We start from the raw sequence: 27303 nt of genomic DNA on the forward strand, positions 1-27303 counted from the left end.
CGGGACGGGCCAAGCCGGAATTCCAGCACGCGATGCTGGTGCACCCGACTGCTCCCTGCGCAACGCTGCCCGCGCAGTTCAGGAGGCCGGGGCGTCGGAGTACACACTCTCCTCCCCAGCAGATGAGTAACTTCATCGCACATCTAAGGCCTGTTCTGCTGACTCCCTAGGGGCTTCACAGATTCTCCCTCCTGTGATTACACATATGCTGGCAACCACCACCTGCTGCCCGGCCGGCGTGGCTCCGTGGTTGAGTGTCGACCTATGAACCTGGAGGTCAGGGTTCGATTCCCGGTCAGGGGCACATGCCTGGGTTGCAGGCTCGATCCCCGGTAGGGAGTGTGCAGGAGGCAGTTGATCAATGATTCTCTCTCATCATTGATGTTTCTGTCTCTCTCTCTCCCTTCCTCTCTGAAATCAATAAAAAAAATATATACCGTATTTTCCGGCGTATAAGACGACTGGGCGTATAGATTTTCCTGGGTTAAAAAGTCGTCTTATTCGCCGGAAAATACGGTATGTATTTTAAAAAAACACCACCTGCTATGCTGTAACTGCTTGGCCTCCTTTATTAATATTACAGCTCATGTTTGTGGAGCTCCTGTCTACACAATGCTAAGCCCTTCACAGTAACCTCATTCCTTCCCGGTGACAGAGGCAGGACTCCCTGGGCCCTGGGCGGCCTTAAGAACTCAGCTATGTCACCCTGAAGCTTCAGGTAGCTGCTTAGCAGGCCCAGTGGCTCTCCCTAAGGGCCCCACAGCAAGCTTTCCCCCTAAAGTAATGGTACTCACCCACTTATTTATTTACTTTGGTTAATCCTCACCTGAGGGTATGTTTCCATTGATTTTTAGGGAGAGTGGAAGAGAGAGGGAAAGACAGAGAGACACACCGATGTGAGAGAAACACATCGATGGGTTGCCTCCTGCATGAGCCCTGACCAGGGCTGGGCCGGGGAGGAGCCTACAACCAAGGTACATGCCCTCGACCGGAATCGAACCTGGGACCCTTTCAGTCCGCAGGCCGACGCTCTATCCACTGAACCAAACAGGCTCGGGCAAATATTGTCTCCCAAATCTGTCCTTTGCATTTTAACCCTGATGTCTTCCGTTAAAAGAAGACATGTTTTGTGGTAAAATATTTGAATATTTTGTGGTAAAATCTTTCTTTTCCCTCATTGTATCATTTCCCTTATTATTATAAACCTTTTAGGTTTCCTGTCACCTTTATACCAGGCCTTCCCGTACCGGAGGTTTGAAAATATCCTATATTTTCTTCAGGAATTTTATAGTTTAACTTGATTATTTTTCCCCTTTGGAACTATTTTTTTTGAAACTCGGAGGTAGAGCTGGAACTCACTTTCACAGAGCCAGTTGTCCTAAAGTACTGCTTATTAAATAATCCATCTTTCCCCCCTAAAATACTCCTTTTATCCTAAATCCCCAAATAGCCGGTCTGTGCATGTCCCACCAGCCCACTGGCCGGCTCCCACTCAGGTGACACGCGCTCAACTCACGGTCGCTGGAGCGTCCTTTGGGAATTCCCGAAGGACAAGTGCCGGCGCCCCGCCCCAGGCGGCCACCCCCCCACCCCGACTCATCAGGACTCAGAATCGCTTCGTACTCTCACACATTTACTCTTCCCAGTGAACTCCAGAACCTGTCACATTCCAAAAGGTACCCCAAATCAGGGAACAGCATGAACGTGTGGGCTGTACGGAGAGCGCCAGTCTACACAGGAAATTGAGGTGTCATTTGGGTCAACTTACAGAATGCTGCTAATAGGTCTTCCACGGACACACTTAGGTTCTATAGGTCGGCCCTTCTAGCGTCTGCCAGCGACAACTGCCACTTTCTCTTCCCCGTCATCTGCCCGTTGCGGGGTCAGCGGTGCCAGGACTTCCCCAAGTGACGGTGAGCCCTCGGCTGGGTTCTGGCTTGACCAGGAACGCCTGGAGTCGGCCCCTTTAGAATGCCATTACCTGCTGGTTTCTGAGAGACCTTTACCTGGATGAACGTCTCTTTCTAATCTTAGGAGTGTTAATAAGGGATGGATTGTAAATTTTGCCAAATGTCATTTCAGCATCTACAGAGACTATCACGAAACGTTCTCTATTCATCGAAGCTGAGATGAAGGCTGGTGAGCAGCCCCAGTGCCCCAGTCACTCCCACGTCCCTGGTGCCTGTGCCGGGACCCGGATTCTTCCGGAGACGCGCGGGGAGGCCGAGGCCTGGCTGCAGGGACGGTGCGAGGCCGCCTTCGCTCGCCCAGGCACAGGGCATCTTGGAGCGGCGCTTTCTCCCCAGGGAAAGGAGATGCGCGGGGTCACATCCCCCCCACGGCTGGAAGGGGCTGGAAGGGGCTCGTGGGGACCGTGGTGTGCAGAGGACAGGAACCAGAGAGGAGTCCGCAGGGGGGAGGGCCACCATCCCCCAGATCGGCACCCAGACCAGGCACCCAGTCTGAGCGGGGGATTCGGCACCTGAAGTGTCCTGACCTCTGGCCACGACAGTCTCCAGGGCGTGCGGGCCAGGGAGCACTCAGAGCGGGAGTCCTCCTGCTCCTCCCCGCCCTCCTCCCAGCACCCCTCTGCTCCTGCTCGCCACCCCGGGACACAGTCCCTACACGACCACAGGACCCCCTAGGACCAGCCGACCCTGAGGCTGGCGGTTACCCCTTCAGCCTCCCCCACCTCTCCTGATTCTCCTCCATCCCATTCTGGGAAAAGGACGGGCGCTTGAGCCAGTGCCCAGCTGGGCGGCCACTCACACCCCAAAGCCGAGGCGGGCCCTGCCCACTGACCCAGGGCCTTCTCTCCTGGGTCTCACCAGCGTCTGCCCGGGCCGCCCAGCATGGGGCCGCGGGTTGCCCCCGAACACAGAAGCAACGACAACAAACAGGAAGCGAGGCCGAGCTCAGTCTGTCACGGTTCTGAGAGGCAGAGCGGGACAGGGTGCCCAGTGTGGCTGGTCCGACCCGACCTCACGCTGGAGGCGGTCTCTGCGGCTGGCCTGCCCCTTTAGCCCAGGCGGAGGCGGAAGGTGGCAACTTCCATGGGCTCCAGGTACACGTCCGTGCTGTTGGAGGGCGAGGCCAGCGGGTACAGCAGCGTCAGGGAGGTCGGCTGCAGGAAGCCCACGTCCAGGCCGTGGAAGAGGCTCCCCAGGGCCACCTGCGCGGAGGAGGGAGGGGGGGCCGTGCTGGGTGCTGACACGCCAGGGAGGGCAGCTCTCCCTCCAATGCTTGCTGTGCCCGCCAGCAGCTGGGTGCCTACGTGCACAGGCGGGTCTGCCCCCGGCTCAGGCTCACCCGGATGTGCGCAGCCCGAGCCTGACCTTGAACCTGGGGTCGGGACCGCTGCACCCAGCGGGGAGCTCTTGGGGGACAGGGGCCATGTCTTGGTCCTCTTCTGAGGACCTGGCGCGTGGAGGCATTTGTGGGTGCCGGCTTAAGCAACGAATACAGCTTGACGGCTTTTGTTTTTGGGTGTGTGTGTTTTTTGTTAATCCTCATCCATTAATTTTTTTTTTTTTTTTTTTTTTTAGGGAGAATAGAAAAGAGAGGGAAAGACAGAAACATCGATGTGAGAGAAACACATCGATTGGTTGCCTCCTGCATGGGCCCCGACCAGGGTCCGGGCTGGGGAGGAGCCTGCCACCCAGGTAGGTGCCCTTGACCGGAATCGAGCCCGGGACCCTTGGGCCCACAGGCTGGCGCTCTGTCCACTGAGCCACACCGGCCGGGGTGCTGTTGGTTTTTAAGTTCTGTGTCTGATGGACATCCCTGCTCAGGAGCAGTTGTCCAGCTAGAACAGTTGTTCTCGTCTAGAACTTGCCCCGCCGGGCCTCCGTAGCTTCGAAAACAAATGTCAGCCGCTTCCGCTTCTCTCTCTAAAATACCCAGTGACCCCTGCCCGCCGACCGCTGCCTGACCTCACTGCAGCCTCACCCACCTCTCTCACGCCTCCCGTTCCCAGCTGCCCACTCCCTCCCTCCTCTCCTCGGGGGCTCCCCTCCCTCACCGGGGCCTGCTCACCTTGCCTTGGCTTGTGGTGCAGTTGAAGCCCAAGTTCTTGGCCTCAAGGCCACAGTCGAAGCCTTTGCGGTGCAGGATGAGTGCAGCTTCTGCCGAGGGCAAGGAGGGCTCATCCTGGTGACAGACAGCACAAGGCAGTGAGGCGGGTGCTCCCCGAGCTCAGAGGTGCTCCCCGGGGTTCACAGGTGCTCCCCGGGGCTCACAGGTGCTCCCCGAGCTCACAGATGCTCCCCGAGCTCACAGGTGCTCCCCGGGCTCACAGGTGCTCCCCGAGCTCCCAGGTGCTCCCCTGGGCTCACAGGTGCTCCCCGGGGCTCACAGGTGCTCCCCAAGCTCACAGGTGCTCCCCGGGGCTCACAGGTGCTCCCCAAGCTCACAGGTGCTCCCCCGGGCTCACAGGTGCTCCCCGGGGCTCACAGGTGCTTCCCGAGCTCACAGGTGCTCCCCGGGGCTCACAGGTGCTCCCCGGGGCTCACAGATGCTCCCCAAGCTCACAGGTGCTCCCCTGAGCTCACAGGTGCTCCCTGGGGCTCACAGATGCTCCCCAAGCTCACAGGTGCTCGTGGGGCTCAGAGGTACTCGTGGGGCTCACAGGTGCTCCCCGGGGCTCACAGGTGCTCGTGGGGCTCACAGGTGCTCCCCCGGGGCTCACAGATGCTCCCCGGAGGCTCACAGGTGCTCCCCGGGGCTCACAGGTGCTCCCTGGGGCTCACAGATGCTCCCCAAGCTCACAGGTGCTCCCCGGGGCTCACAGGTGCTCGTGGGGCTCACAGGTGCTCCCCCGGGGCTCACAGATGCTCCCCGGAGGCTCACAGGTGCTCCCCGGGGCTCACAGGTGCTCCCCGGGGCTCACAGGTGCTCCCCGAGCTCACAGGTGCTCCCCTGAGCTCACAGGTGCTCGTGGGGCTCACAGGTGCTCCCCGGGGCTCACAGGTGCTCCCCTGAGCTCACAGGTGCTTCCCTGAGCTCACAGGTGCTCCCCGAGCTCACAGGTGCTCCCCGGGGCTCACAGGTGCTCCCCGAGCTCACAGGTGCTCCCCGGGGCTCACAGGTGCTCCCCGAGCTCACAGGTGCTCCCCTGAGCTCACAGGTGCTCCCCAGGGCTCACAGGTGCTCCCCTGAGCTCACAGGTGCTCCCCAGGGCTCACAGGTGCTCCCCTGAGCTCACAGGTGCTCCCCGGGGCTCACAGGTGCAGCAGCACCTCTGCCCGAAGGCGGTGCTGGGACAAAGAGGAGCCTGGGTGAGGACAGGCTGGAAGTTGGTCCTGGAGGCCCGGGGCTGAGCGGGATCCTCACCTCAGCCTGGAGCGTGCGCAGGTTGAGCAGGTGGAAGTCGCAGGGCAGCGAGGAAGCCAGAGGATGAAATGAGCGCAGACCGGGAGCCGGGGGCTGCCGCTTGGCTACGGGCAGGGCAAGCACCGGGGCATTCAGGTACTCGGAGGTCAGGTGGCTGAGGAGGGACGGGTAGCTGGTAGAGTGGCCGTCTGACACCTGCAAGATCGGCCCGAGACGCGGGTGAGGGGACGGAGCCAGGCTGAGGGGTGAAGGTGAGGATGAAACACAACCGGCCAGTGCCTTTGGAAAGAGCTTCCCTGATGGGTCTGGAGACAAGGGGGCCTGGCTCCAGGACCCGTCAAGTGCGGCCACTTCCCATCGCACACTTGGAAAGGGCTCCTTGCCGGCCGGCGTGGCTCAGTGGTTGAGCATCGACCTAGGAACCAGGAGGTCACGGTTCGATTCCCGCTCAGGGCACATGCCCGGGTTGCGGGCTCAGTGCCCAGTGTGGGGCGTGCAGGAGGCAGCCGTTCAATAATTCTCTCTCACGATTGATGTTTCTCTCCCTCTCTCTTCCTCTCTGAAATCAATTAAAGAAAAGGGGGGGGGGGCTACTTCACTCTCCTCTACTTTTTGGGGTTTTTTTGCTCCCGTGACACGATTGTTAACAGACACTCCGCTCAGCGGCACCTCCCTCGGAGATGAGGGTCTCGGGGCGGGGAGGCTGGCCGGCAGATGCGCACTCGGCCAGGGGACACGGGCTGGTGGAGAAGGTCATCCACGTGACCCTCCACGGCCACGGCAGCGGCCCTGACCCCGGGCCCAGCGGTCCCCACGGCTGAGCCGACTACATACCTGGATGGCCGACCTGGACGTCACACTCAGGCTGCGCTCAACTGTCCTCCCCGGATCTGCAGTTCCGTCCCTAGTCCCGCCCTCCTCCCACCTGCCCAGAACCTCACTTCCCTCTGCCCGGTCTCATCCCACCTCTGCTGTGTCCTCACATCCACCCGACTTCCCCTCCCATGGCTCGGGTTCAAGCCACCAGCCTTTCCTGCTTGAATGGCCTTTCTTTTTCAAATACATTTTTATTGATGTCAGAGAGGAAGGGAGAGGGAGAGAGAGATGGACACATCAGTGATGAGAGAGAATCATGGATCGGCTGCCTCCTGCACGCCCCACACTGGGGATCGAGCCTGCAACCCAGAAATCAAACCCGGGACCCTCCAGTCCTCAGCCCGATGCTCTATCCTCTGAGCCAAACCAGCTGGGACTTGAATGGCCTTTCAACTGGCACCCCAGCCTCCAGTCTTTCTTCCCACACACCCCCCTCCCCCCTCCGCTGTCGGAGTGATGTGCTTAGGGCAGGGTCCCGACAATGTCCCTCCTGCCTCACAGCCTTCAATGGCCTTGAGTAAAGCCCAGACTCCTAGCCAGGCATTCAAGGTCACTGCCGCCTGCCTCCTAGACCCCCGTGCTGGCCCAGCGCTGGGAGGGCGCCCTGCAGTAATGGGAACATGCTACGTCTACACTAATATGGTCCCTCCTCGCCATGCGTGGCCACCGAGCACCCGACATGTGGCCAGTCTGAGTGAAGAACTAATTGGTTACTGTCTGTAGCTCTAATTAATTTATTGTTTTTTAATTGGTTTGTGCATGTTTTTTTGTTAATCCTTACCTGATGTTATTTTTCCATTGATTTGTATTTTTTATATTTATTTTATATGTTTTTTATTGGCTTCAGAGGAAGGGAGAGGGGGAGAGAGAGAGAGAAACATCAATGATGAGAGAGAATCATGGATCGGCTGCCTCCTGCACGCCCCACACTGGAGATTAAGCCTGCAACCCGGGCCTGTGCCCTGACCGGGAATCGAACCCTGACCTCCTGGTTCATAGGCTGATGCTCAGCCACTGAGCCACGCCAGCCGGGGCAGCTCTAATTAATTTAAACAGCCACGTGGCTCCCACACTGGTCAGGCAGCTCTGGTCTGAGCGGACTCACTGCTCCTCCGTATCACCAGGGCCCGCTCTGGGCCTTGGGCCGCGTGGGGACATCAGACCCTCATTCATCAGAGCCGCGCCTGGGGGGCCCCTCCTCCAGGATGCCGTCCTCGACCCCCTTGGGCCACAACGTTCTCTGGCTCCTCAGAACCGGTGGACACCCCATCTTGTACCTAATCTTTCCACACACGTGGCTCAGCCCCCGCACATACCGCGAATGAATTCCCAGAGAGCAGTCAGTATCCTGAGAGCTCAGGCTGTCTGAGGCACAGACACAGCAGCCGGAGGGGCAGGCGGTCACCGCTCCAATTCCAGCCACAACTTGCTGAGTGACACAGTTCGGCACCCCCTGCCGGCACCCCCTGCCGGCCCTTCTCTCTCGGTTATGCTCCTGCTGCTGACAGACCGAGGCCCTCAACATGGTGCCAGTTAGGAGAAAAAGCCAGGCCCGGCCGGTGTGGCTCAGTGGTTGAGTGCGGACCTATGAACCAGGCGGTCATGGGTTCGATTCTCGGTCGGGGCACAGGCCCGGGCTGCTGGCTGGATCCCCAGTGTGGGGTGTGCAGGAGGCAGCTGATCAATGATTCTCGCTCATCATTGATGTTTCTATCCCTCTCTCCTTCTCCCTCCCTCTCTGAAATCAATAAAAAAAAATATTTTTAAAAAGGTATTAAAATGTAAATGTTTTTTTAAAAAGCCATGAGGTGAGAGGGGCTGGCGGAGAGAGGGATGGGGAGCCAGGGGGGCCGAGGGATAGGGTCGGGGGAGGTGCAGAGAGGGAGGCGGGAGGTGGGCACAGGGCACTGGAGACGGGGTGCAGGGCGAGGGAGGCGCCAGGCTGCAGGAGATGGAGCTCCAGGGCGTTAGCCCGACTCCCCCTGACCCAGGAAGCAGGCCGTCCTCTCGCCACCCCTGTCCAGCTCTAGCTGTGCTCCCCGAGCCCTCGCTGCACCCCAGGGCCACCCCTGGGAGGGAGCCCCGCCTCACCTCACTGCCCAGGGTGCGGCGCTCCAAGAGGAGGCGGAAGTGGTTGCGGGTCCTCTTGTTGTCCTTGAGCCCCTGGCCCAGGCCTCGGTTGTCGTCCTGCATCAGCCGCCGGTCGAGGATCACCTCCAGCTGGCCTGCGGGAGTGAACTGTGAGTGCCCGGGGAACAGACAGTGACCTTCAGAAGGACCCAGCACAGAGCCCGGGGGAGGTGGGTGGTGGTGGCCGGAAGCTGAGTCACTCGGGAGGGAGAGAAGCCCTGGGGCTAGAGCTGGGAGGGGGCTCCGTGAAGGGCTGGCCTTGCAGAGGACATCGGAGTCGAGGCCCGGCGGGGGAGGCCGCCCCGGCAGATCTCGGCCCTGCCCCGTGTCTCCCAGACACACAGCCACCACCGGCCAGTCTTCAGCAGCTGCTCCCAGGCCTAACCGGGCATTGACACCCGCTCTCCGGCCTGCTCCAGGCGGGGACAGACTCCAGCTCTGCCCGCCTCCTCGGGCAGGAGGGGTGCAAGAGGACAGCCAGTTGGCGAGTCAGGCAGAGGCTGGGAGGGGGGTCCTTGGGGTTGCCCAGGGGAAAAGAGACGGCAGTGATGGCCCGGGCTCTCTCTCTGAAATGCGCTTGGGACGGGGCGCACTGCAAAGCGGACATGTGTTGCTGGGGGGAGGGTTTTCCCAGCGCCTGCTTTTTAAAGACCCTCTGGAGGGCCTTCCCACACCATGGCCCTCCCGCCTCTCCCCATCCCAGCCCTGGTTCTGATGTCGGCGGTTCCGCAGTCTTCACCGAGCAATCACAGAAAGGTGGCTGAAAAGCCGACAACAGACCCCTGGCATATAAAACAGTCACTTCTTAGACCCTGGCTGGATGGCTGTTCAGAGCGTCATCCCGACGCACACAGGTTGTGGGTTCAATCCCCGGTCAGGGCACATACGAGAATCAATCAATGATGCACAAATAAGGGATACAAAGAATCAATGTTTGTTTTTTCTTTTCTCTCTCCCTCTTCCCCTTTCTCAAATGAATAAATAAAAAAAATAAAACAGCCGAAACCGGTTTGGCTCAGTGGATAGAGTGTCGGCCTGCGGACTGAAAGGTCACAGGTTCAATTCCAGTCAAGGGCATGTACCTTGGTTGCGGGCACATCCCCAGTGGGGGGTGTGCAGGAGGCAGCTGATCGATGTTTCTCTATCATCGATGTTTCTGACTCTCTATCCCTCTCCCTTCCTCTCTGTAAAAAATCAATAAAATATATTTTAAATAAATAAATAAATAAAATAAAAAATTAAAAAAATGAAACAATCATTTCTTAGCACGCTGTTTCCCGGAAGGGCAGAGAGCACCAAGCGTGGACACAGCCTTGTGGCAGACAGACCACAGGAAAGTTCTACATCCGGGTGACCCCGGGGAAGGGGCAGCAGAGTCCACTCTCCCAGGACTGCCCTCACCGCCGGCCCCTGCACAGCCTGACGGGCCTCCGCTCAGCCCTGCACAGCCCCCCGCCGGGAAGGAAGAGCTGAAGTACAAGCTGTTCACATCGCCCCGAGGGCATGGGGCTCCTGGGCTCACACGCCTGGCTGCCCCGCTCCAGGCTATTGCACCTCCTGCCCTTGTTCTGGTTCTGAGGAATGCCATTCTCATCGTTTAATGACCGTGAGTAGGAAGACGTACATCTCTTTCTCCTTCGCTAAATAATTCATTACACCGATGCCCTTCCCACACCGGTCCCTCTCCCATCCCTGGCCAGAGGGGACTGCACAGCTCAGCTGAGAAGCAACGTTCAGCCAGGCTGGGGTGGCTCAGTGGATTGAGCGCCATCCCATGGACTGAGAGGTCCCGGGTTCGATTCCCAGTCAAGGCACATGCCCCGTTGCAGGCTCGATTCTGAGTAGGGGGCGTGCAGGAGGCAGCTGATCAATGATTCTTCTCTGAAATCAATTTAAAATTTTTTTTTTCTTTAAAAAGAGAATCACGCCGAAACCGGTTTGGCTCAGTGGATAGAGCGTCGGCCTGCGGACTGAAGGGTCCCAGGTTCGATTCCGGTCAAGGGCATGTGCCTTGGTTGCGGGCACATCCCCAATGCGGGGTGTGCAGGAGGCAGCTGATGGATGTTTCTCTATCATCGATGTTTCTAACTCTCTATCCCTCTCTCTTCCTCTCTGTAAAAAATCAATAAAATATTTAAAAATAAATAAATAAAAAAAATAAAAAAAAGAGAATCACTGTTCAATATTCTGATGCCTCTTGAGGGGCACCCACCCCCAGGCGCCTCCATCAGGGGAGAGGTGGCAGTGGCACATGTGACTGGCAGCTGTTAATGGCTCACCCCCTATCGAACGGGGAACAGGACACGGCGGGGGGGGGGGGGGGGAAGGGTGCAAACTGGAAGGAGAGGGGGGACTGTGGAGCGGAGAGACTGGGGGCAGGAGGCGCTTCCTTTCTTGCCCTTTGCCCCCCACGCGGCTCCTGCTCCCACTCACCGTCGTGGAGGCTGGAGACGCCCAGGGCCTGCGCCGTGTGCAGCGTGAGCCGGTTCTGGGCGTCCTGGATGTAGGCCATGGCGGGCATGGGGTAGAAGTTGGCCTGCAGGGGCAGCTTCTTCAGATACCGCCGGGGCTGCACCTGTGGGCCCAGGCCAGCCGGTCAAGGGCACCCAGGCCCCGGCTGGGACCCAGGGGGTCCCCAGTCTGAAGGGGGCCCTGGCCACTCCCGCCTGGTTCCCCTTCTCCATCGGGCGGACACCCCTCCCGACCTCACCCCAGGGCCTCGGACGGAAGCAAAACCCAGCCCCAGTTCTGCTCCGAGGGCCCCCCAGCCCCGGGCCCGGGGTCACCTGGAAGCCGTTGAGGTCCGTGAAGAAGGTGCCGTGGCTGTCGATGTCCGTGCGGACGCGCAGGGCCAGCTCCCTGTTGACGTAGTCCCGGATGTCCACCAGCGACGACACGTCCAGCGACAGCCCCTCCACCCCTGGGCACGGGGACAGAGGGGGCGTGGGGGGCTGAGCCACGGCGGAGAGGCAGCCGGGCGGGCTGTGCCACCCCCAGCGTTTCTCCCTGGACACCCTTTACGCCCCGAGAATCAATGAAGCATCAGCCCTCCTCCGACGATCGCTGGTCGGGAAGAGCTGTCCCCGCGGCCCGGGCAGGAGGAAGCGGGGTCACAGCCCCGGGCCCATGCCTCCTGCCGCCCCCCCCCGATCCCCCCCCCGGGGCGCACCTGGCAGGTTGTAGAGCCGGACCACCTGGTGGACGTGCTCGTAGTACGCCGCCACCTCCGAGAAGAAGGGGCCCTCGGTGACGCGCAGCACGGGGGGCTCCTTGGGCACGTAGGGCTGGGGAGGAGCGGGCGGCACTGAGCCCCGGCACAGAGCAGAGCGGGAGGGGCCAGCCCGGGGCCAGGCCGGGGAGGAGCAGGGCTCTGGCCTGAGACCCTGGCTGAGCTGGGCCAACCCCACCCCCCCACCCCCCGTGGGCTCCCCGCCCCCGCTCCCACCTCTAAGGCAGCCCAGCCAGGCCCCGAAGGGAGGGTCTCCGGTGCCCTGGGAGGGAGGGAGGCCCCGGCCCCCGGGGTCCCGCCGTGTCCTCGGGTACCTGGGCCTCGCCGTCAGGCAGGAAGAGGTAGGCGCCGCTCTTGTCCTTGGACGTGCGGGTGCCGTAGACCAAGAACTGCATGTCCACGCGCTGCTCCCGCTCCTCGTCCACCCTTCGGACGCTCTGCCAAAACACACAGCCCTGACCCCTGGCCCCACGCCGGCATGTCAGGCCTGCCCCCGGGAGGGCGCGGACGATCTGCCCCCGGGAGCCCCCCAGGTCCCCCGGCCCGCCGGCACCCGCGGCACCCGCACCCTCTGGCTCCCGCCGGGCCTTACCTTGAGGAGCCCGCTGAGGCCTGAGAACCAGACCTGCATGTAGCGGTTGCTGAGGGCGAAGTCGCCGGGGCCCGAGTCGATGACGCGGAGGGGGAAGGCCTCGTGCCGGCTGACGGCCAGCTTGCGGCCGTGCAGGTAGACGCGCACGGAGGAGGGCAGGGTGCGGGGCGCGTCCAGGCCCAGCTGCAGCTGCAGCACGCCCAGGCCCAGCGCCGGCAGGCGGACGGGCACAGACACCTATGGCACAGGGGGTCAGTTCTGGGCGCAGGCCCGGAATCCGGGGTCTGGGGCCTGAGCAAGTCCCTGCACCCGCCGGGGCCTCCGTCCCTCCTCGGCAAGGGGGGGTGGTATTGCTTGCCCCCGGTCAGACTGTTATGAATCTCAATGACACTGGAAAAACTATGCAGTGGCAACCACACGCCTAGCCGGTGTGGCTCAGTGGATAGAGCACCGGCCTGCGGACTGAAGGGTCCCGGGTTTGATTCCCCGTCAGGGCTCATGCCCGGGTTGCAGGCTCGATCCCCTATAGGGGGCGCGCGGGAGGCAGCCGATCCATGATGATCTCTCATCATTGATGTTTCTCTCTCTCTCTCCCTCTCTGAAATCAATAAAAATAAAAAAGTAGCCGAAACCGGTTTGGCTCAGTGGATAGAGCGTCGGCCTGCAGACTCAAGAGTCCCAGGTTCAATTCCGGTCAAGGGCATGTACCTTGGTTGCGGGCACATCCCCAGTAGGGGGTGTGCAGGAGGCAGCTGATCGATGTTTCTCTCTCATCGATGTCTCTAACTCTCTATCCCTCTCTCTTCCTCTCTGTAAAAAATCAATAAAATATATTTAAAAAAAAATAAAAAAGTAAATATTATTATTTAAAACAAATACCGTATTTTCCGGCGTATAAGACGACTGGGCGTATAGAAGATTTCCCTGGGTTAAAAAGTCGTCTTATACGCCGGAAAATACGGTAAATAAGAAAATAAAAATAAAGGTTTGCTGTAAGAATGCGTGACAGGCAATAGAAGGCCACTGTGACTCTCGCCAGGACTATTCCAGACCCGCCTTCCCTTCGAGGACAGAAACCTCAGCAGCGACTGTGCCCTGGGCGGCCCCGCCCGCAGGACCCCGGTCCCCACCTCGGGGGCACGGAGGAGGGCGGGAGGCTGGTGCTGAGGGACAGGGGCCCGCGATGGGCAGGGGGTCACCTGGTAGACGTCGGGGACCATGTCGGTGGCGGACCTCCAGTGCGCGCTGACCTGCACGGCCAGGGGCTGGCCCTCGTCCGACAGGACGCGCACCCGGGGCGAGCTGACGAGCAGGGACACCACGCTGAGCCGCTCCTGGTCCAGCGGGTTGAACAGCACCACGTACCTGCGGGTGGGAGGTGCGCTCGCCAGGCGGCCTCTGTGCCTGGGGCAGGTGTGGGGGCAGTGGGGGGGGTGGGGGGGGGGGGGGCGGGGAGGGAGCGGCTCTGCCCCAGCCCGGCCTGGTCCCGCTCACCTGGGCGAGGCGTCCAGCTGGATCAGCGTGGGCTCCGGCAGGGCGTCATGGTTTAAGCGGGTGTCATCCTGGAATTAAACGGTGGGAAGGCCCTAGCTGGTGTGGCCCAATGGATAGAGCGTCAGCCTGCGGACTGAAGGGTCCCAGGTTCGATTCCCAGTCAAGGGCACATGCCCGGATTGCGGGCTCGATCCCCAGTAGGGGGCGTGCAGGAGGCAGCCGATCCATGTGTCTCCCTCATCATTGATGTTTCTCTCTCTCTCCCTCTCCTCTCTGAAATCAATTTAAAAAAATGTATTAAAAAAGTGGTGGGGCCCTGGCCGGTTTGGCTCAGTGGATAGAGCGACAGCCTGCGGACTGAAGGGTCCCGGGTTTGATTCTGGTCAAGGGCACATGCCCGGGTTGTTGGCTTCATGCCCAGTGGGGGGTGTGCAGGAGGCAGCCAGTCGGTGATTCTCTCTCATCACTGATGTTTCTATCTCTCTCTCCCTCTCCTTTCCTCTCTGAAATCAATAAGAATATTAAAAAATAATAATAATTTTTTAAAAAATGGTGGGAAGGGAAGAGCCATCAGGGGACTCGGCCTGAGGCAGCATCCTGCCGCCTCCCCACCCGTGTCCTGAGTGGGGACGGGCAGCTGCGCTCACCCCAGGACAGGGCAGGAAAGAGGAGTGAGACCCTCACCCCCTGCTCCTGGGGGGGGTCCCGAGCAGGTGCAGGAAGGACTCACCATCTGGAGGAAGGGCGCCTCGGGGTCGAAGCGGTAGGCCTCCTTGTCCCCCAGCACCAGGTAGTGAGCGGCGTTAATGATGACCTGCTTCAGGCTGACCAGGGAGCGCAGCAGCCTGGGGGACAGGAGGGAATGTGGGGGAGCCGGCCACACACGCTGCCCGCGCTGCCCGCGGGACGGGGCTCCAGGCGGCCTGCCCACGGACCGCCCGCACCGCCTTGCTCTGGGACGGGGGGCAGGGGCGTGGAGCCCAGGGGGGACGGGGCCCGCACCTGACCCCGTAGTCCACCACCACGGCCTCCTTGGCGGTGCCGGTGATGGCGTCGTGGTGCTGGAAGAGCCCCAGGGTGCGCCGAGCCTCGGTCAGGAGGGCGAAGTTCGAGAGCGGGTACTGGCTGGCCAGGCCGGCGCGGCGGGCGTGAGCGGCTGCCAGGCTGTAGAGGATCTCCGCCCCGCTGTGCAGAGAGGGGCGTCAGCGCCTCCCGGGTCCCCCTCCCGCCCGCCCCGGGCCCGGCCGGCGCTCACCGCAGGTGGGCCTCCAGGACGCGGTCCAGGCTCTTGTAGAAGGGCCGGGAGGTGTAGTAGCCGGTCCAGTAATGGTCCTCGCGGTCCGCGTAGGAGAAGAAGTCTCCGCTCAGCACAGGGAACCCCGGGGGCGGGGCCCCTGGCTCCACCCGCGTCCTCTTGTACAGGGCGTCAAAGTAGTCGGAGAGGGTGCCGAACTGGGCCTGCGGGGACCCCGGAAACCCCTTCCCCTCAGTGCCGCAGCCCCTGCCTACGCAGTCCCTGTCCTGGCCACCCTCTGGCCCCACGCCCCCGCTGGGGGCCTGGGAGACCATTCGGGCAGATGAGAAAGACAAATACCACATGATCTCACTTATCTGTGGAATCTAATGAACAGAATGCATTGACCAACAAAATAAGAGGCATGGAACAGACTGACACAGCTCGATGTGGGGTTGGGGGGACGAGAAGAGATAAACCAAAGAACTTATATACTTATATGCACAGCCCATGGACACGGGCAATAGGGTAGTGAAGACTGGGGGGTTCGGTAAGAACGGGTTGGGAGAATGGGGGTAAAGGAAAAATACCTATTATACTATCAACAATAAAAAGTTTACTTAAAAAAATAAAAAATAGCCCTAGCTGGGTTTGCTCAGTGGATAGAGCATCAGCCTGCAGTCTGAATGGTCTCGGGTTCGATTCTGGTCAAGGGCACATGCCCAGGTTGTGAGCTCGATCCCCAGGAGGGGGCGTGCAGGAGGCAGCCAATCAATGATTCTCTCTCATCATGGATGTTTCTATCTCTCTCTCCATCTCCCTTCCTCTCTGAAATAATAAAAATGTATTTAAAAAATTAAAATTACCTAACCAGTGGTCACGGACAACAGGGGGGTGGGGGCATGCATGGGGAGGGGTTTGGGATGGGAATGGGGGGATGTGGACAAATATGTGATACCTTAATCAATAAAGTAATTTTTAAAAAAAATTAAAATTAAAAATAATAAAAAATAAAGTATGGCCCTAGCCAGTGTGGCTCAGTGGATAGAGCGCTGGCCCATGGACTGAAGGGCCCCGGGTTCGATTCCGGTCAAGGGCACGTACCTCGGTGGCAGGTTCCCCGGCCCTGGTCGGGTGCGTGCAGGAGGCAACCCATCGATGTGTCTCTCTCACATCGACGTTTCTCTCCCTCCCCCTTCCACTCTCTCGAAAAATCGATGGAAAAAATACCCTCGGGTGAGGATTGAAAAAACATGATAAATAAGTGAGTGAAAAATAAACCTTTAAAAAAAAGAAAGAGAAGAGAAGCCCTGCGAAGGCCGGGAGGGAACCCCGGTGTGGGGCCTCCTGGGAAGGCGGGGGCCGCCGGCCGCACCTGCACGTGGAGGTCGGGCCTGCTGTTGAGGAAGTCGAAGAGCCGCTGGTAGTTGAAGAACTGGGCGTCCCACTCCTGGGGCTTGTCGTAGCGGAAGTCGTCGCCCAGCGGCACCAGCAGGACGTTGCTCCGGAAGAGCCGGGACTTCTTGCGGTACTGGTCCAGGAGCAGGGCCGCCCTGTGGGGGGCAGGGCCCGGGTGAGGCCCGGGGTGACAGGATGCTGAGCATGGCCCCCGTGGGGAGTCCCTGGCCTGCAGGTGCCCACCTCCCGGGTAGGATCCAGGCCTGGAGCCCGGCGCTCTCCACGGTGCTGACGGGCGGAGAGCGGCCTGTGCCGGGCTGCAGGGATGGTTCAATCTCCTGACCCCACACACAACAGGCCAGCCCTCCTCCCCTGTGATTCTCCTCCAAACACACCTAAGGCCCTCACCAGTGTGGCTCAGTGGATAGAGCGTTGGCCTGCGGACTGAAGGGTCCCAAGTTCGATTCTGGTCAAGGGCACAGGCCCAGGTTGTGGGCTCGATCCCCAGTGGGGGGCGTGCAGGAGGCAGCCGATCCATGACTCTCTCTCATCATGGATGTTTCTCTCCCTCCCCCTCTGCCTTCCTCTCTGACATCAATAAAACACGTATGTATGTTAAAACATCCCAAAGATGCACCCACGCTCCTCCGTGCAGGGACCCGGTGATGGATACGGGGACGAGGGTGGGCCGGCCCACGAGGGCAGACAGAACCCCCGCTGTCCTGCCCGGTGCTCCCATGGGAGCGGCGTGTTCACGTGGGTGTGGTGAGCAGCCCCCCGGCCACCCCACAGTGCCGTCTGTCCATGCGTGTGGCTCTCGAGGGCTTTTCTCCTCACCCTGAAATGTCTCATTTTCTGAGGCTAAGGGTGGAAACTTACACCTGTGCCTAATAAATCTCAGCGGTCAGATTCGACCCACATGCCAAAGGGCTGGGACCCAGATCCTGACACGCGGCTTCATTCTGTCCATCGGCGAGTGTGGCAGCCCTGGAGCGAGGGGCCTGCACCAGCTGTGTGACCTGGGGCGGGTGACTCAACCTCTCTGGGCCTCAGTTCCCATAAAATGAGGACACTATCAGTATCTGCCATCAGACCTTTATGAGAATTAAAACAAAGTGCATGAATTAATACCTGCTAGAACACTGGAACAGTGCCTGGCACCTAGTAGAAACTACATAGAAACGTTTATTTTCTTTCTCGTCCAAGTTACTGGTAAAATCAACAAACAAACAGGTACGTGTAGCATATCATCAAAGCCCCTTTCTCTCTCTTTTTTTTAAAAAAAAATATTTTTGTTGATTTTAGAGAGAGAGGGAGGGAGAGGGAGAGAGAAACAGAAACATCAGTGATGAGGGAGAATCACTGATCGGCTGCCTCCTGCACGCCCCCCACGGGGATGGATGGAGCTGGCAACCTGGGCCTGTGCCCTGACCGGGAGTCGAACTGGTGACCCTTGGTTCCTGGGTCGATGCTCACCCGCTGAGCCACACCTGGCCGGGCCGCCTTTCTCTTTTCAGATCAACCTACAAAAATGTGGTGTGGCAGTTCAACCAGCTACTAAGCTACTTACTGTGCTGGTCAGCTTTTCTATCTTGTTTTCAGGAGAGGACTCCTCAAATACCATTTCCCCCTCATTTATCCGCCTAGGACAGTGGTCGGCAAACTCATTAGTCCACAGAGCCAAATACCAACAGGACAACGATTGAAATTTCTTTTGAGAGCCACATTTTTTAAACTTAAACTTCTTCTAACGCCACTTCTTCAAATAGACTCGCCCAGGCCGTGGCATTTTGTGGAAGAGCCACACTCAAGGGGCCAAAGAGCCGCATGTGGCTCGCAAGCCGCGGTTTGCCGACCACTGACCCAGGAGGTCTTTCAAAGGAGAAAATGAAGTTACTCCATGACTTGCTTGCTGCACACCTCGGCTGGCACCTGTAGCCGGTCTGGCTCAGTGGATAGAGCATCGGCCTATGGACCGAAGGGTCCCGGGTTCGATTCCGGTCAAGGGCACGTACCTTGGTTGCAGGCTCCTCCCAGGCCCGGGCCCTGGTTGGGGCACGTGCAGGAGGCAACTAATCGATGTGTTTCTCTCACATCGATGTTTCTCTGTCTTTCCCTCTCTCTTCCACTCTCCCTAAAAACCAATGGAAAAATATCCTCGGGTGAGGATTAAAAATAATAGTAATATTTTTTAATTAAAAGAAATAATAAAAGTCCTGCCTCCACAGCCCGGGCCTCGGTGTGTGTTTGGGAGCCGCATTGAGGTTTCCGGATCTGGAAACAAAAGACGCCTTTCTCTCCCTCCAGTCACATGCCCTTCTACCTCTCGGCCACCATGGGAATCCGAGGCTGCAGCCTGAAAACCAGTTCAACCTGTTGCATTCTTCAGGCCGGACTGGTTCTGGCTGAATCGCTGTTTCTGACCCCTCTTACCCTGCCCGTTCCCAGGGGGCCATGTCAGCCACAGTGACATTCTCGGGGTCCCCAGCGCTTGTCTCAAAGGGAACGAGCCTGCTTTCTCAGGGGCAGCACCACACGCACCCCCGCGCGGGGTTCCGGGTTCCTGGAACACGGAGGGTCCCGGCTGACTGAGGTCACGTGGGGCTGAAGGTTGGAAGGAACGGTACCGATCTGAGAAGTATTCCCCTCTGGGTCAGCCACGCGGCTCTGACAGTTCGTCAGGACACAGGCTTGCCGAAACCGGTGTGGCTCAGTGGATAGAGCGTCGGCCTGCGGACTGAAAGGTCCCAGGTTCGATTCCGGTCAAGGGCATGGACCTTGGTTGCGGGCACATCCCCAGTGGGGGGCGTGCAGGAGGCAGCTGATCGATGTTTCTCTCTCATCGATGTTTCTAGCTCTCTCTACCTCTCCCTTCCTCTCTGTGAAAAAATCAATAAAATATATTTTAAGAAAAGACAGGCTCACTTAGGAAATAAGACCACGTGGGACAGGTGGCTCCTGAGCCACTCCACTCCCCAGGGAGACTCGGAAGGAAGCCACCACCCAAGTGGCTGCGGGCCTGACGCACCCCCCGAGCCCACTCCCCTCTTCCGAAGCCCACGCGGCAGAGCCCGGCGGGCTGGCGGCCGTACCTCTCGGCCACGTTGGCCTCGGTGATGGCACGAGGAGGCACCTTCCACGGGCAGTTGATGCGCCCGCCGGGCAGGCGTTTGAAATCAAACTGGCAGCAGATCTTGGGGTCCGGGCCGCAGGTGTGGGGGATGTCGTAGCTGTAGAAGGGCATCATGTGGCAGAAGATGTCTGTGCTGGAGTCCGCGTCTGAGGAGGACACAGCGGGCAGTCAGCCCCCGGCCGGCGGTGTCGGGAGCTGGGCGCAGGGGCGCCCGCAGGACAGCGATCCGCTCCAGCTGCAGGCACCCCTGAGGAAGGGGAGGCTCGGCCCTGGCCGGGGTGGCTCAGTGGCTGGAGCGTCGGCCTGCGGGTTCGATTCCGGTCAAGGGCACGGACCTGGGTTGCAGGCTCCTCCCCGGCCCGGGCCCTGATCGTGGCACGTGCAGGAGGCAACCAATCGATGTGTTTCTCTCACATCGATGCTTCTCTCTGTCTTTCCCTCTCTCTTCCACTCTCTCTGAAAATCAATGGAAAGATATCTTCAGGTGAGGATTAAAATAAAAGGGGGGGGGGCGGGGAGGCTCGACCTAGACTTAAGACTGCAGAGGATGTGCAGGTCAAGGGTCAGGACGCAGGGAAGGCTCAGGAGTACACAGCTCCCCCGGGGACGAACAGCAGGTCCCACAGAGACCAGGTCAGCGTGATCTCCACCCGTCCTGAGGGACAGAGCGCTTCCGGTGACCTGTTCTGAGGTCCCTGCCCTTCCCCAAGAGAGCGACCACTGTCACCCCCTCTCCCCACCTGGCCTTACCCCAGCTCTGCCTCCACATGAACTCCAGGCTGTGGGTGGCCGCAAAGTGCTTCTTGATGGCGTAGTGCACCCTCTGGATCAGCATGCCGGTCAGGTTGGCACGGCGCAGCAGGTAAGCCATGGTGGGGCTGTGGCCGAAGGGGTCCACGGCCCAGCCCGAGCGCGGGGTCACACCTGGGCAGGGGAACGGAAGCCAGAGCCCTGAACACCCCCCGCCGGGCCTCCTGGGACTGGTCCCAGCTCCCTTCCGGCCATCACACCGGCCCTGGGTGGGGGAATTAGCACACAAAGGTACCGCCATCTGCCAACCCAGCACCTTACAGCCCCAGCTCCCCTCTGGGCCAGCTCTGGGGGCAGACGCCCTCTCCGCAGCCTGCCTCACCGAGATTCTTCTCCAGCCACTGGTGTCCCTCGATGAGCTGGTCGATCAGGGCGAAGTAATGGGAGTTGGCCTCATCGGGCATCACCCAGCCTCCTGTCGCAATCTCCAGCTGCCCGCTGCCCACCAGCCTGCAGGGAAGGACTCACACTCAGCGGGGGTGGGGGGGCGGGCAGCGAGGGGGGCACCTGCCCAGTCGTGCCAAACAGAAGAGGCTGGGACCCGGGCGCACTGGCCTCAAGAGCCAGCCCACGGGAACCTGGGACCAAGGGGACAGACGTGGGCCCTCCTTTCCCGCTAGCCAGCGTCCCTGCTGTCCTGGTCCTGCGCTTTCAGGGGCCTGGCTCCTGGCTTTCTCTTCCCTGTGCTCACAGAACTCTGATTTCTCCTAACACAGTGACTCTCCAACCAGTTCCTCCCATCTCACCTGGGCCCCTCCCACCTCATTCTCAGCCCCTCCCACCTCATCTCAGCCCCTCCCATCTCATTCTCAGCCCCTCCCACCTCATTCTCAGCCCCTCCCACATCATTCTCAGCCCCTCCCACCTCATTCTCAGCCCCTCCCATCTCATTCTCAGCCCCTCCCACCTCATTCTCAGCCCCTCCCACCTCATCTCAGCCCCTCCCATCTCATTCTCAGCCCCTCCCATCTCACCTGGGCCCCTCCCACCTCATTCTCAGCCCCTCCCATCTCATTCTCAGCCCCTCCCATCTCATCTCGGCCCCTCCCATCTCATCTCAGTCCCTCCCATCTCATCTCGGCCCCTCCCATCTCATCTCAGCCCCTCCCATCTCATCTGGGCCCCTCCCACCTCATTATCAGCCCCGCCCATCTCATTCTCAGCCCCTCCCATCTCATCTCAGCCCCTCCCATCTCATCTCAGCCCCTCCCATCTCATTCTCAGCTCCTCCCACCTCATTCTCAGCCCCTCCCACCTCATTCTCAGCCGCTCCCATCTCACTCGGCCCCTCCCATCTCATCTCAGCCCCTCCCATCTCACTCGGCCCCTCCTACCTCACCTCAGCCCCTCCCACCTCATTCTCAGCCCCTCCCACCTCATCTCAGCCCCTCCCACCTCATCTCAGCCCCTCCCATCTCATCTCGGCCCCTCCCCTCCACCATCACGCCTCACCCCTGCCATGTCCCCCTGCCTCTCCAGCCACAGAGGGACCACAGCTTCAGGCGAAACCCGCCCGCCCACCCTAGGCCCAGAGGACAGCCCTCCCTCGCCTCCCGACAGCCACTGGCCTCCGGACGGCCGCTTTCTTCTGGGCGTTGATGTTGTCCCACCACTTGGCAAAGAAGGAGACCTCGGCCCAGAGGAAGCGCCGCCGGGGGTCCTCCTGCAGCTTGGTCACCATGCTGTTGAGGATGTGCTGGGTCTGCTCCGCGTAGTACTTGTCAAAGGTCTTGATCCAGCCTGGGGAGCGACAGGGTCCCCTGAGGAGGCCACACCTCCTCCGACTGTCTCTCCCTTACCCTTGCCGTCAGAAAGCCCACCGAGCCCGGCCGGCGTGGCTCAGTGTTTGAGTGTCGGCCTATGAACCAGGAGGTCATGGTTCGATTCCCGGTCAGAGCACATGCCCCCCAGGGTTGTGGGCTCGATCCCCAGTGTGGGGCGTGCAGGAGGCAGCCTATGGATGCTTCTCTCTCATCACTATCTCTCTCTCCCTGTCTGAAATCAATAAAAAAATATTTTTAGCCCTGGCCAGTTTGGCTCAGTGGACAGAGCGTCGGTCTGCGGACTAAAAGGTCCCGGGTTCGATTCCGGCCAAGGGCATGTACCTTGGTTGCGGGCACATCCCCAGTGGGGGGTGTGCAGGAGGCAGCTGATGGATGTTTCTCTCTCATCGATGTTTCTAACTCTCTATCCCTCTCCCTTCCTCTCTGTAAAAAGTCAATAAAATCAAATTATATATATACTAGTAGCCCATTTGCAGGAAGAATCCTGCAAGCGGCCACAGCCACTTGCTGCTGCCGCCTTTTTGGCCGGCAGGCCACTGCCACCCACCCTGCTCCGCCCCGCCCCACCCCGCCCGGGCTTTCCCTCTGGCAGCCACCTTGCTTTCCGCTTTTCTTCCCTCTTCCTTCTAAGTTGTCTTCAGTCTTCACTCCTCCCTCCCTCAGCGTATGCAAATTAACCGCCATCTTTGTTGGGTAATTTGCATACTTGCCCTGATTGGCTGGTGGGCGTGGCTTGGGCGTAGCGAAGGTGCGGTCGATTTGCATATTACTATTTTATTAGGTAGGATTTTTTAAAGCCAGCCTGCTCCCTGCCCGGCTGCGGGCCGCCGGCCCTCACCTGGGTCGTTGTGGGAGTGCGGCACCACGAACACCTGCAGGTCCTCGGCGTCCCAGTCGTGGGGGCCGTAGGAGATGTCAAAGCCCTGCTTCCACACGCCGCCGTCCACGTTGTCGAAAGGCAGCTCCTCCGACACGCTCAGCATCTGCGGAGCAGGCGCCGGCTCAGCGGCGCCGCTCCGGCCCCGGGGGGTCCCCGCCGGCTCTGGCTCTTACCTGCAGCCCCGGCTTCTGGCCCCGGCCCCCCAGAGCAAACTGGCAGTCTTGGGGGGAGACGGAGAAGAAGCTGGGCCGGGGCTCGGGCGGCACCACCCAGGAGCCGTTGGCCGTGTAGTAGGGCAGCAGGGCGGGCGCGCCCTCGGCGTTGGCGGTCAGCTCCAGCACGGACTCCTTGATGTGGCTGATGATCTCGTGGTTCTCCTCCAGCAGCTGCTCCAGCTGCTCGATGCGGTTCTGCAGCACAGAAATTTGGCTCTGCCAGAAAACCAGAGAGCAATCACCCTCCGCGCCTCCCTCCGCCTCGGGGTGCTCTCGGCCTGCGGCCTGCACCTGAGGCCTGACTACGACCCTGGCCCGCCCCGAGGAAGGCAGAACCACGAGCCTACGGGGCCACGGCTCGGGCCAGATACGGGAGGAGACGAGAATCACCCCGGAGGACTTCAATCCACTTGGGCTGGGAGCACCCTCGCCCTCCAGCTCCGGGAGGCCGAGGTTTCACCTCACACGCCTATCCTCCACGGCGCCCTGTGCCCACAAGGACTGCATCTGGGCTCCGTGGGAATGCATGGTGCAATCCATTAGCAATAGCTGCCAAGAATTCCCAAGACCGCCCTAGCTGGTTTGGCTCAGTGGATACAGTGTTGGCCTGCGGACTGAAAGGTCCCAGGTTCGATTCCAGTCAAGGGCACATGCCCAGGTTGCGGGCTCGATCCCCAGTGGGGGGCGTGCAAGAGGCAGCCAATCAATGATTCTCTCATCGTTGATGTTTCTATCTCTCCCTCTTCCTCTCCCTTCCTCTCTGAAATCAATAAAAATAAAAAATAAAAAATAAAAAAAGAATTCCCAAGACCGCCCTAGCTGATTTGGTTTGGCTCAGTGGATAGAGCATCGGCTTGCGAGAGGTCCCAGGTTCAATTCCGGTCAAGGGCACAGGCCCGGGTTGCGGGCTCCATTCCCAGTAGGAGGCGTGCAGGATGCAGCCGATCCGTGATTCTCTCTCATCATGGATGTTTCTCTCTCTCTCTCCCTCTCCCTTCCTCTCTGGAATCAATAAAAATATATTGAAATAAAAAATTCCCCAGACAGAGCAGCAGCCCATCATGCCGTTTCCCCCTCCTCCTTCCGTTGGCATCCTCGTTTTTAGCTCCGGGTTTCTAGAAAAGCTGCCCCTGGGGGAGGAATGTTCTCGTCCCGGGCTGACACGGCTCTCCAGCTGGGCGCTGAGCCCTGACGACGTGTCCGTGAAGACCTCAGACGCCAGGCGTGACTCACCCGGGGGAAGTTCCCGCCATTCTGGTGCCTGGTCGGGTCGTGCTGCACTCGGTCCAGCATGAGGTAGAGGGAGAAGACGGCCACGCAGAAGACAGCGGCCCCGCACACGGTCACCTGCTTTTTCAGCTTCATCCTGGCCTCCGCGCACACCTGGCAGGAGGGGCCCCGTGTTCAGCTCCCAATCCCTTTGGGGATCTTCCCACCCAATGCGCCAATGAGACCCCAAGAGCTGCTCCCAAGGAACATCTATTTGCCCGACTCCCAAGAAGAGCAAGCTCCGCAGCAGCCGAGTCCCCAGCGCTGACGGGGGGGGGGGGGGGGCCCTCACCCCCAGCGGGATCTTACTCTCTCGGCTGAGACACAGACTGTTACGGGCATTTCTTTAAATTATTGTCAGCTGATGCCGAAACCGGTTTGGCTCAGTGGATAGAGCGTCGCCTGCAGACTGAAAGGTCCCAGGTTCGATTCCGGTCAAGGGCATGCGCCTTGGTTGCAGGCACATCCCCAGTGGGGGGTGTGCAGGAGGCAGCTGATGGATGTTTCTCTCTCATCGATGTTTCTAACTCTCTATCCCTCTCTCTTCCTCTCTGTAAAAAATCAATAAAATGTATAAAAAAAAAAAATAAATAAATAAAAATAAATTATTGTCAGCTGAGTCCGAGGCGACAGGCAGAGCCGCGTCTTGGATACACAGTCACCAAAAAGGCAGATGTGTTATCGGTATGAACTCTTAACTTTGCCCAGGTGTTGGGTAGTGTGGCTTTGATATGTAAATCCAGTCAAGCACCAGGAATGCTTGGGCCTAACCCAAGAATGCAAATAAGCTCCCTGGATCCTAAGTTCTGGGGAAACCCCGTGGTATTTGGGGGTATAAAATCAACTTGCTGCATCGGCTCTGGGTCCCTGTCCCTCCATCAGAGAGGACGGTGTCCCACCCGGCTCCCAGCTTTTTCTATCTTCATGTCTGGTCTTTCTTTCTTTCATTTCTTAATCCCCAGCTCCTCTATACTCAGGAATCAGACCCACTCCTTTTCCGTGCTGGACGCGGAAAAGAGAGAAACACCTACTATTTGCCCCAGAATCCCAGCGCTGACGGTGGGCCCTCACCCCAGCGGGATCTTACTCTCTCGGCTGAGACAAAGACTGTTATCCGAGTCTGGTCTTGCCTTGTCCGCCTCAGGAGAGCAGCTCTCTCCTAGGGAGAAGCAGAATCTCTCTCTCCCCGGGGCTGATGCTATAAAAAAAAAACACGCGAGCTGAAACCGGGTTGGCTCAGTGGATAGAGCGCCAGCCTGCGGACTCAAGGGTCCCGGGTTCGATTCCGGTCAAGGGCATGTACCTTGGTTGCAGGCACATCCCCAGTAGGGGGTGTGCAAGAGGCAGCTGATGGATGTTTCTCTCTCATCGATGTTTCTAACTCTCTATCCCTCTCTCTTCCTCTCTGTAAAAAAATCAATAAAATATATTTTTAAAAAAACAAAAAAACCCGCGAGATAACAAACTTCCCAGCTCTGACTCCAGAGGTCACCACACAGCCTCCTGATTATGACCAGCCTCCCCCGAGCTCATGGAGGAAGACGGCGGGCACGGCAGGTGGGCGCCCAGGCTCCGTGACCACGTGGTTCTAGTTCCAGAGGCATAAGCGGCTATTTCTATTTTGATTTAAAGACCCCAAGAGACTGACAAGGAAAGCCTTTCTCCCTGCCCTCCGCTCCGCTCTCATTAGGACAGGTGTCCTCAAACTCCGGCCCGCGGGCCACCTGCAGGTGTTTTTGCCGTTTTTTTTTTTTTTTTTTTTTTTACTTCAAAATAAGATATGTGCAGTGTGCATAGGAATGTGTTCATAGTTTTGTTTTTTTTTAAACTATCGTCCGGCCCTCCCACGGTCTGAGGGACAGGGAACTGGCCCCCGGTTTAAATAAAGTTTGAGGACCCCTGCATGAGGAAATTCAGGATGGATTTAAACACAAGCAGCTTATGTTTCTCACACAGACTCAGTCCTCTTGCGCTTTCCCCGTGAGTTCTGATGCCGCAGGAGGGAAGTGCCCTCTCTGCTTGGGCAGCATTTAGGGGACCCCCCTGGGGAGCCGGCAGGGATTGATGCTGAAGGGATGCCCCCCAACCTGGGGAGGGAGAGGACAGGCTGGGTTGGAAGGTAACTTCGGGCCCCCACTTGCCTGCTCCGCGGGGAGAGGCCGCCGCCCGCCGCCGATGCCTCGCGCCCCGCTGAGCGCGATCCGGTTCCGCCCAGAAGCCTCGGGGGGTATTTTTAGCCTTTGGGGGCTGGTTCCGGGCCAAAGCGGGTGGAGCTGGAGAGGGAGAGAGAGACGGTGGGTTCACCCGGGAGGCAGGCACCTGCGCCGGGTCGGCCAGCCCCCGACACCTCCCCGGACTCGGCCGGTCCCGGGACCGAGACAGCTGCCCCGGTGCGGGGTGCGGGGCGCCGGCCGCCTCCGACTCCCGCTGCCCAACCTGGGCCCCGGCGGGACCGCAGGACCCTCCCCCCGCGTCCGCCCGGCGCGTTACCCTCGGCGGCCCGCCTCGCGCCGCTCCGGGCCCCGCGGGCCTCGCGCTGCCCCTCGCATCCCCGAGGGTGGCGGCCCCGCGCCAGGCAGCGACGCGGGGAAGGCGGCCGCCGGCGGAGCTGCGTGCGGGGCGGGGCCAGCCGCGTCGCCCCGCCCCACCCCGCGCCGCCCTTCCGCCCCGCGCCGGTGACCGGCCGCAGTGCGCAGGCGCAGTCCCGCGACCAGGAGAGCGGAACTACTTAGCATCCGCCACCAACCTTTCCCAGCTCGCCACCCAAGGACTAAAACATCATCTAAATTGTCTGGGTGATCCTCCTTTTTCTTTCTTTTTTTAAAAAAACATATTTTATTGATTTTTACAGAGAGGAAGGGAGAGGGATAGAGAGCTAGAAACATCGATGAGAGAGAAACATCCATCAGCGGCCTCCTGCACGCCCCC

At 59.7% G+C, this 27303-nt stretch overlaps 1 protein-coding gene across 2 annotated transcripts; it reads right to left on the minus strand.

The window, feature by feature from the left end:
- Positions 1-1620: 1620 nt before the first annotated feature.
- MAN2A2 (mannosidase alpha class 2A member 2) lies at positions 1621-27028 on the minus strand. Of its 2 annotated transcripts, XM_054713279.1 has the most exons (24): positions 26866-27020; positions 26517-26648; positions 24340-24489; positions 23065-23322; positions 22850-22994; positions 21796-21967; positions 20550-20677; positions 20168-20341; positions 19377-19563; positions 16262-16439; positions 14908-15110; positions 14655-14837; positions 14383-14497; positions 13653-13720; positions 13358-13523; positions 12159-12395; positions 11881-12003; positions 11507-11621; positions 11124-11257; positions 10771-10912; positions 8299-8432; positions 5332-5526; positions 4036-4149; positions 1621-3172 (listed from the first exon to the last, which is right to left on the minus strand). In XM_054713279.1, exons 3-24 carry the CDS (start codon positions 24469-24471, stop codon positions 3020-3022), a joined length of 3456 nt encoding a protein of 1151 aa, XP_054569254.1. In that variant the 5' UTR covers positions 24472-24489; positions 26517-26648; positions 26866-27020; the 3' UTR covers positions 1621-3019. The 2 variants fall into 2 exon arrangements, with proteins under 2 accessions (XP_054569254.1, XP_054569255.1); XM_054713280.1 differs by lacking the exons at positions 1621-3172; positions 4036-4149 and having other exon boundaries at positions 5469-5526; positions 8299-8427; positions 26866-27028.
- Positions 27029-27303: the final 275 nt, after the last annotated feature.

The sequence above is a fragment of the Eptesicus fuscus genome, chromosome 25 (genome assembly GCF_027574615.1).
Source record: "Eptesicus fuscus isolate TK198812 chromosome 25, DD_ASM_mEF_20220401, whole genome shotgun sequence".
In the NCBI taxonomy this organism is placed as follows: domain Eukaryota; kingdom Metazoa; phylum Chordata; class Mammalia; order Chiroptera; family Vespertilionidae; genus Eptesicus; species Eptesicus fuscus.

Bases quoted from the DNA above. Each gene is read 5' to 3' on its own strand.
- MAN2A2 (XM_054713279.1), bottom strand. From the start codon at position 24,471: ATGAAGCTGAAAAAGCAGGTGACCGTGTGCGGGGCCGCTGTCTTCTGC. The intron at 5,527-8,298 runs GTGAGGCGGGGC...CCGATCTTGCAG, and splicing joins GCCGCACCCTGGGCAGTGAG to GTGTCAGACGGCCACTCTAC. The intron at 3,173-4,035 runs GTGAGCAGGCCC...TCCTCCGCGCAG, and splicing joins GCACCACAAGCCAAGGCAAG to GTGGCCCTGGGGAGCCTCTT.